Here is a 10,039-nt window from a genome sequence, read left to right on the forward strand (position 1 = left end):
TTTAGTTCAAACTGTATATGTAGAAGAGTACATTTTACATAGGTGTGATTGGAAGAGCCCATTCTTTTATGGGGTGTTAAACTTAAAGAAATCCCCTCCTGCAAAAGGTTTATTTTTGTATTGGGAAGGGGAAGGAGTGCAATATGCTGCCAGTGAATTTGCTCCTGAGCCAGTCTGCCTTTCTAGATAATTTCAATTTTAAATTAGCATTATTTCTAATATGTGAACAGATAAGATAACTGTGACATCAGTTTGGTGGATCCCTACAAGAAATTTAAGTTTGCTTCAAGTTGGTTTTAATAGATAGAAGTCATTTTGTACCTACTTGTAGTAATACATGTATCATGTCTCATATATCTTTTTAAATTATTTATAGGTGGCCATCAAATGCAGCAGAAAATTTAACCTTTACATTGCCGAGGTAGCTTTTTATGGTTAGGTTAAAGACAGTTAATTTGATTACCACTATTTTTTTCCCTACAGATTACAGTAACAACCATTGGGTATGGAGACAAGACACCGCACACGTGGATCGGCAAGCTGATTGCGTCGTGCTTCTCTGTGTTCGCCATATCGTTCTTCGCTCTTCCTGCAGTAAGTATTTACGAACTGTTTGATGATTACACAAGGAAAAAAAAACAGTTTTCATGAACCCTCTAAACACAACATGTAGCCTAACATACATGTATATCAGGGCTCTAGCCAGCTCGACATATTTTTCCGTCAGCCAATTCCCATTGTCACTAAAACACTATTCCAGGAGTTAGAGAGACTGAACTGAGACCTTGAAAAACGGGTTTTAATGAGATTAGCGTATGCGAAAGGGCACCGACACACATTGTCAACAATCATCACAATAGCAAAACAAACAGTGTGTGGCTTTTACGGCCGTGGACGGCGTCCCCAAGCAGCCTGTAGCTTCCACCAAGGAGCTTTTATAATTATCAGATTTTTGTCCGTCGGATTGGTTTTAAAATTTTTCCGTCACACGCAGCAAATTTCCGTCAATTGACGGAAAAACGGACGCTGGCTAGAGCCCTGATGTATATGCACTCTTAACATCATAAGCCACATTGTATATTTTGTGCTACTGTAAGCATTTAGAATATACCAGTTGGTAAATGTACCTTGTTGGCATTAGGATAGTGTGCAAATAAAGTCCAATTTTTTATAAAGTACCAGAAAGTATTCACCATATGACATCAATCCATAATTCTTCCAGATACCCTAATTAACAATACCAGATGATAAAACAAAAATAAAGGAAGGTGACGTACATGCTATCAAAAGCTTCTCAAGAATGTCTTGAACACTTGCTGGATATCTGAAGTGCCTATACATGTACCTCAAGAATTACATACTGACTTTAATATCATAACGATCTTTTTACTTTCGTCGTTGTTTTTTTTTTAATGTACCTGAGTCTAAGGGTACCCTTGTGGAATTATGAGAGTTGATGTCTTGTCTGACATTTGAAATGTGTCCATGTAGGGTATCCTGGGATCAGGCTTTGCGCTGAAGGTCCAACAGAAACAGAGACAGAAACATTTCAACAGACAGATACCAGCAGCAGCTACTCTCATCCAGGTATGGGCTTTGTATTCATACAGATAGCCTGATAACCAAACCCCAGCCCGATCTCAAGTATCTATCGTGCAGGGGTCTGGCAGAATGACATAGGAACTCTTCTCAATTTTGCCCCTTCTAGTGGGCAAAAAACTCCACCAATAGAACAGTAGCAGGATCAGCAGGAGGTAATTACACCCTACCATGATTGGTTAAAGACCCCCAACTGTATTTTTTGAATCCATAACAGTGACCACTAAGTACCTGATTCGCTACTGTGATAGCCTGCTGAGCAACTGTGGTGTGTTGTAGCTGGCTACCTGTGGTGTGAGTGGTCATCAATCCTAGGTTCTCCTCCCTCTGATCAAGGGCCTTCGAGAACCTTTCTACAGCCATCCTGCCAGACCCCAACACGAAAGATATTTGAGGTTGGGGTATGGTATCCAGGCTATCATACAAACAACCTGGATTCTATAAGCTTCAGTCTGTATATGTTACAAAGCAGTATTGGTAAGGAGGTGAAGTCTGCCAACACTTGTTGTGTTCTTTTGTCTTGACTTCTGAGAAAATGTCACTTCTTCGTGATATCAACAGCTATCTACCAACCAACACGTCCAGGACAAAAGACCTGAAGTTTTGCTGCAGTACCTAGGTCAGTGGCCAGGAGGCCTATACTCAGCCTTGACCTTCCTCTTCTGAAGACCTACCCAAAAACCAAATATCATCACGATCTATTCACACGTTATGTTGACCACAAATATCCGGAAACACAAACAAGCAAACACACACATCAACACACAAACAGACAGAAGAAAAACTATACCTCCATTTTTCATGGAGGTAAAAGGGCTACAAATAGTGACATACACAACTGATGGTTGTATTTGGATTAGGGTTAGATTTGATATTTGAGGATTTGTTTCAGTTTAACCTGTACCTGAACTTGGGAAGAAGATGATGATGAAGTTTTATTCCCCACAGTGCCTGTGGCGTTGCTACTGTGCGGAGCCAGGATTTGACTCGGAGGCTACGTGGAACATCCACCTTCGCCAGTTCCAGCAGAACAGAGCCAACCAGACCAGCTCTCGGGTCGGCCTCAACAAAAAGCCATCACTCCTGAAGAGGATCACATCCAGGACTAAGTTTGACTTCCAGGTAGGACTCACTGCAAGGTATTGTTTATTTGTTTGTTTGTTTGTTCCAGTGTGTGTGCATGTAAGTTCCTGCTGGCCTGAATCCAAAGTTGGTCAGGTGTCAAGAAATGGTGTAACTGGAGACTTGCAGGATGGGAAGGCTGGTTTGGCCAGGTTCCAAAGTTGGTGCCATAGGCTTGGTCTGTCCAATTGGCCAGGTGGTTGTTCAATGGTGCAACTGGAGACTTGCAGGATGGGAAGGGTGGTTTGGTCAGGGTCCAAAGTTGGTCCCACAGGCAGAATTCAGAGTTGCACAGGAAGACAGAAAAATTGAGAATTATCATCATGATACTCACAACTTACAAGAACTCTAGATATTCACAAAGGTCTGTTGTAAGCTAGCTCCCAAGCAGAATCCAACAGAAAATGTTTAACTTATAAATCTCAGAAATACTATTTCCTGCATTCACAGGGCCAAATTTGGTGCACACAAGGCAATTTTACCTTTGTTACAAAAAGATGCCAGAAGTCCTGTTTGCTGTTTGAAAAAGGACTTTATTTCAGTGCTTCAGTTTCAGTTCCACAGGTTTGTATAAATCTTTTTAGTGGTTATTCCAAAGTGTACTTCAATTGAGAAATACAGCACATTGTTAAGAGTACAGCATTTTTAATAAAAGATGCTGTATTTGTCTAATTTGCCCCTGTCTACAGCAATCCATCCTGAACAACATCCTGTCCAATGCAGTGACTGAGACAGAGCAGAAGTCCAACAGTACGGAACAGAAACAAGACACGAGCGAGGGAGCGCCCGCACCCGGAGGTAACATTGTGGACTACAGCGAGTCTCCCAGGCCTGGTACATTGTACATTGGCCACACCAATTTTATTTTTTGCTTCCCGGAATTGCTTGTCCATTTTTTTTTTTTTTTCATTTTCAAAAAAAAATTTAAAAAATGAAATCACAGAATTTTATTTGTTGTTTCTTGGATTTTTTCAGAAAAAAATTGGGTCCGTCGGAAATAAAATTTTAAAAAACTTTTCAAAAAGTCGGGGGTAGGAAAGATCAGACGGGAAAACCTAAACTTTCAACATTTAAGGGGGGGGGGGGGTCTGGTAGCAAAGTCCAAAGTTTGTAGAAAAACGATAAACGTACCGTCCAAAATAGGCACATACAACTACTGGCCATCAATTTGAAAAATTTTTTTGTTTTTTTTCAAAGCAGAAAAAATAGGGTCAGGAAATCCGAGAAACAACAAATAAAATTGGTGTGGCCTGAGTAAAAATAATACAGGTTTTGCTTGCATTGTCATACGTACATTGTTATTCCGGTCAAGATGGCTTTGAAAGTATTCAAATTTTGTTTCAATTTATTTGTACCTTTACCATATGATGAAACCTATACAGGCTATAAATTGTTAAGCCCAGACTTTTGAGAGCATAGCAGACAGCAGGCTGGTAGGTCCTTGTTTCTGTGGGTGGAGCAATTGGTCATGGATATAAGCTATGGGTTTACATGTGTATCCTTCAGTCATACATTGGAATCACAATAGAAAAGTGTCCCAGTATGTGTCTACTGTATGACTGAGCTTTGCGAGGGATTATTCAGTCACTGCAAACTTAAAGTCACTTAAGCTAAGGGCACAACCCGCTGTACGTGCAAATATGTGCTGTCTATGTGCCAAAACATGGGCAATCTTTTGGGATCCGTAAGTGGTAAGTACCGCCTCTGTACTAACTCGTAGGGAATTTAGGTAGAATTTTACGCGCAGGCAAAACTTTGTGTGCCATCGGGCTATGGATTCGCCCCCCGTACGTGCCAGTACGGGTGACACGCCTGCCCTGTACAGCCTGAACGTTTTCAGAAATACGTGGAGGACGTGGCCTCCCAAAAAAACATACGAACATACGGTTGTGCCCTCAGCTTTACAGTGACTCCTTCCCCTTGTAGAGTCGGTGTAAAAAATCTATTTTTGTCGTTTTCCAACACTACAGGTGGGTCTCCTAGCTGCGACCGGCGCGGCCCTAGTGATCTGGTCGGTGTGCGTAGACGACACAGCTCCGACACCTCAAACTCCGTCACATTTCACTTCATGCCGTCCGTAGACGACAATCCAGACGAATCTGGAGAAAAAATTTTTGATGGCTACGCCTGGTAAGTCCAACATTTTTTTTTGTACTTAACTGTAGGTTTATACATTCAAGCAAAAAGGTTTCTGCTTTGTTTTCTTCTTCTTCTTTTCTTTAGATTCACAGTTTAAACAATTCTGTAGTACAGTATTGATACACTGGAAACAGATATTTACACTGTTTTTGAATGCAGCGAATCAACGGTGGAAAGTTAACTGGAAAAAATGAAATATCAAAATCCCCTTGAAACTTTTAAGACTTGTGTTGTATCCATAACACTTTTTTTGCTTCAACACTGTGTATTTCTTCAATATTCATTCTGGCCAATATGTTTCGTTTTTCCAAACTAAAACAGAACATCTTCAGATGTATTTGTCTTATCTCATTGAAGATACATTATATGATTCTTGAATTGTGAAGTTTTGCAAACTGCACACTTTCTCACTGGCACCATTTTGATGTTATTTTGCCATTGCATGAGCTTTTTTTAATATATACTCTTCTTTGTTTCCTTTTCCCCCTGACGTACCAACCCCCAGCCTCTCTGATAGCCAATTTGAAGGTCTTGACTATATTGACCAACACCCGCAACCAATCTCAGAGTAAGTACGCTGTACTGTAACGATGGTTCACCTTTATCCGTTGGGTAACCTATATCCGTTGCTTTTTGAAACAGGGTATTTGGGATATCACACCGAAGGACGTTGGTTTCAAATTGCAATATTTTCAGGATGTTGCAGATTAAAACTACTAACTGTCGACTTGATGTGCCTAAATACCCTGTTTTTAAAAGGGATATGGGTTACCCAACAGATAAAGGTGAACTAGCGTTACACATTGGCATATTGTGGGTGAGCATGTGCTGTTGCTGCAGTCTGTCTTTCTGTGGTAGGGGGAGCTTTTGCCACATTGAATGTCATAGACGCGTATAGTGTGCAATATGTCACTTAACTAAGGTATGTAAGGAAATGTAGTTACATCGTAGTATGGATCTAGATCGATCGTAGATTGTGCGAAACTGCCTTACTGATTTTCGTAGAAATTTTTAAACTCTGTTTCGGGCACCCATAATCATTTACTGAGCATGTCCACACAAAAAGTGATTATTTTCCTCAACAGAACTTTTACACACTGTTTGATATTGTTTACTTTTATGATTTCGACCAATCATTGAACTAAATATTGTAGTAGCATTTAGTTGTCTGCTGTCACTTTAATGACAACAGAATTTGAAAGGTGTTGTATATGCCACTAGAACCAACTGGATAACTTCATAATTAACTGTTCCACCAATGAGGGAGTGCCTGGGTGTCAAATATTTGCATCTCTACGTTTTTGTTATGTATTTCTTGCTTCCCACAGAAATGGGAAGTGCTATATGAGACTTGTTTATTGAGGGTACACTATAGACTGAGATAGCAAAGTTAAGCAAACCAAGTCAAGAACCTAAAATAGATTAGTGTAAAAAATGTCGGAAAGTTTCTTAATATGCATTGTCCTATCTTTGTAATTTAGGTATTATAACCTGTCAAATTTACCTCCTTATTGTGAGAAATTTTGACATAGCTGACAACATAATGCACATATATACTGGTAATGCCCCCCCCCCACACACACACACATTCTTACCAGAAATCAAGTGATATTTGATCATCGTCACAAGATAAGTTTCCAGCAAACCATCCTACAAAAGGCCATGACATTGTCTACAATGCTGGTCATCTAAATGTTTACTATGCGACATGTGACATGACTTGGCTTTGTCTGAACAACCATTCTCACTCTCAACACCATCAACAACAGGCAGTAGTATTTCCGTAGAAAGTAAACATCTTGTTTGTTTCCCTACACCAAACAGAGACATTCCCCAGCACCACATTCTGTTGTCGTCCTTTGTCGTCTTGGCTGTGTCGGTAAACTGTTAAAAGCGGGAAGGGGCGGAAACAGAGCCGAGTTTTGTTCATCTATCATTCGGCTGACATTTTTTCCCGCTCCCACATGTGTGTAGCACCTGGCAGCCCTGGGAAACAGGTGTCTGCAGGTGCCGTGCGGCTGCGGTCTCTGTTCCAAATTAAGTCCAGGAAAACAATGATTGTGTTTCCCCTTACAAGCTCCTGGTCCCAATTTGACCCAGGTTCAAATGAAGGGAAAGGCATTCTGATTGGAGCTGCATTTGTCTTTCGAATGGATGCAGGTCCTGTGTTTGAGGAGGTGCCTCGAGTACTGTAAATGCAGAAACTTTTGCGGTTCCCGGTTTAGCAGCGGCCACTTAACCACAAATTCAAAACCACCGCGAACATTAATCCATGGCAGTAAGAGACTACAGTGCATGGTGCTACTGCGAAATTAAAACCACTGTAAAAAGTCCACTTTCCCTCTTCCGCGAAATCAAATCTCCTCGAACTTAAATGCATTTACAGTATGTTACAACAGCTTTAGGATCTTAAAGTTTCATATAGGGATAGCTTGTCCATATATCTTCTAGAGTAATCTTATCCTTGTGCCAATCAAAGATAATGTTCTTAGACAAATCTTCAAGCACATGTAGAAAGTCAGGGATATGAGTTATCTCTTGTCATTAAAACTGTACTTACAGACCGTCTAACTCAATGACAAGTTAGATTAGTTGTAGTTTTGTTATCAACGGGAACTCTTACAGGCAAATTAATTTTGTAAAGTTCAGATACTGAAGAGTATTTTCACCTACAACTGTAATTATTTGTAAGTTGAAAGAAATAAACAATTCCGAAAATTTCATCAGGTTGGTAGAATATACATGTAGGCTTTTAGAGTTTTCCTTTACAAAAGCTGTAAAGTCTCACTTGCTTATGTCTCAATGGCTATTAGTCATCTTTCCCCAGTTACATGCTGAAAATATCTGAAAAGGCATCGAAATGTAAGCAAGAGAAACTTAAATGATTGTGTGAAAAGAACTCCAATATCCTGAGAACTTGTAGAAACCTGCCTTATACACTTCCCACCACAGCCATAGCAAAATCAATTATCCCCTCCCCCTGTATAGTTATAGAATGTAATGACGTATAATTCACTTTTGATGATAGCAAAATAGTCCACCTCAGCACTGTTCATCCTAGGAAATTTAGCCTGTATCATCCTAATGCCATGTTCTTACTTCATGCTATTTCATTAAAGCTTCTAAAAAAGGGCAACAGTCATAGAAAGGATTGGAACAAGGCGAAAGTTGAAATTGGTTTGTTGTCTTGTAGACAAATAGAGCTCAGGTCAATTTTCTAACTCTTTGAAAAGTTCCAAGGTGACTCAGTAAATTACCAGTAGGTAGAAAAATGACAACGTTACACCACAGATGACAGGTGTTAATGAGTAATAACAGGTCATATTTCCTACCAAACCTCCCACTCAAGTCATTAGCATCAACCTCTACCATAATTTCCACAGAGAACTGGTCTTTAAGCTGCTCATTTAGTGTAAGGACAGTTGTTATAGGCCCTAGTTGTACCTCTTTATATTCAATTACCTGGTGAATTACTGTGAGGTGTATACAGATGACTATAATTAGTGGTATACTGGTGGTGCTTTTGTGAGCTCATAAACTCTCGGGTGTCATAACTTCACACACGGGTACCCTCTTTTCCCACGTCTCTCTATGATTTCTTGCACTGTGAAACCAGCATTTTCCACGTAATTGTAGGTGCAGCAGCATTCCGAAGGGCAAAATTCCGATTGAGTCATGTCATTTTGACTGACTGTTCCGTTCTGCATTCCGATGCTCTGGTGTAACCAATGGAATGCCGGAAGTGCTAGCCCTTGTCGACAAGTTTTGAAACTTTGCGAGGAACTTGGTTTACTTTGTATTCTATATACAGCCACCTGTATCATACTGTATTTTCTGGATTAAAGTGCGCACCCCCGAAGTCTCAGACAAGTTTTGAAACTTTGCGAGGAACTAGGTTTACTTTGTTTTGCATCCTAAATTCCCAGCAGAAAACCATGTTGCTCTACTTGTATATGAGGTCTTTTTCCCATTTATCCATGGAATAATAAAACAAGTATGCACCCTGACTTAGGCAACAACTTCAGCACCTCAAAAAGTTTCAAAAGTGTGTAACGTTGGTTCACCTTTATCCGAGGGTAACATATATTCATTGGTTGTAAGAGAAAATGTATGTAGGGATGTGAAGTTGACGGACGGTGGTTTCAAATCAGAACATTTTGAAAACATTGCAAATTTGAAACCACAGTCCGCAGACTTAATACTCTTAAATGTGATGTTTTAAAGACAACGGATAAAGGTCACCCCACGGATAAAGGTGAACTAGCGTTACTTAATGTGAGGAAATACAGTAATAAGATCGCTGTGTCTGTCTCCTATGCTTATATACTGACTGACACTGATGGAAAGTTATTTGTGGAAAGTTTATCAACCCTTCCGACTCCCAGGCAGCTTCTGTCACATCAATTACGTGTCCCTTGCCCTCCTGGTGACTGAGCGATCGTTACCGTCGGCCAGAATCAACTTGAACCTCAGTAACCGCATGTCCTGTAAGTTACAGATGGTGTGCTGCACGTCTTGACGTGATAGCTTCAATTCTTGGCCTGATTTTAAAGTTTACTGTATCATGAAGATTATTGCAAATACTTACAGGAGGGTAAATGCATGTAACATAGATATACGACTGATAGATGGATTGACATACTACTTCCTACGTATGTTTATTGCACTGAGATTGACATTTGGACAGGTGGAATTTTTCAGTCCTATTTCTTTTTGATAGACTACTGTTTCCTGTGTAACAGGCCACCTAGCTCAAGCGCTTGGCTAAAATTAAGGTCTGGACCAGTTAGACTGGTCAGTTGGTGGTGCTTGACACTTTTTTACGTAATGAAGATGAATCAACTCCAACATTCAAGGAGCAAATATTCAATGCCGCAGTGGCCTGAGGACGCCGTGAGGTCTAATTTTTGTGGGTTACAATCCTAGCACGGCTGGTTTCTGCACTGTCTTTTATATTACTGCTCAAAGTATGAAATAATGATGTAAATGTGAGCATACTGTACAGTAGATATCAATTTCATACAGATTGCCTCATCCAGAATATTTAATTCACTTTTAAAACTCCAATATTGCTTAGGTTGCCTTTAAACCCCACTGTTACAAGTGTACCCCCCCCCCCTCCAGATGGCTTCCACAACCCACAGTAGATTTGTCTCCATGTCAACATTGCCCTTCCGAT

At 40.2% G+C, this 10,039-nt stretch overlaps 1 protein-coding gene across 1 annotated transcript in view; it reads left to right on the plus strand.

The window, feature by feature from the left end:
* LOC118407122 (potassium voltage-gated channel subfamily KQT member 1-like) overlaps positions 1–10,039 on the plus strand; it is a 158,033-nt gene that overhangs the window by 112,194 nt on the left and 35,800 nt on the right. Inside the window, exons 7-12 of the mRNA XM_035807542.1 lie at positions 484–594; positions 1,492–1,587; positions 2,548–2,721; positions 3,411–3,570; positions 4,692–4,851; positions 5,366–5,428. Of these exons, the coding sequence (XP_035663435.1) occupies positions 484–594; positions 1,492–1,587; positions 2,548–2,721; positions 3,411–3,570; positions 4,692–4,851; positions 5,366–5,428 (764 nt within the window). The remainder of the gene's footprint in view (positions 1–483; positions 595–1,491; positions 1,588–2,547; positions 2,722–3,410; positions 3,571–4,691; positions 4,852–5,365; positions 5,429–10,039) is intronic.

The sequence above is a fragment of the Branchiostoma floridae genome, chromosome 19, assembly GCF_000003815.2.
Source record: "Branchiostoma floridae strain S238N-H82 chromosome 19, Bfl_VNyyK, whole genome shotgun sequence".
In the NCBI taxonomy this organism is placed as follows: domain Eukaryota; kingdom Metazoa; phylum Chordata; class Leptocardii; order Amphioxiformes; family Branchiostomatidae; genus Branchiostoma; species Branchiostoma floridae.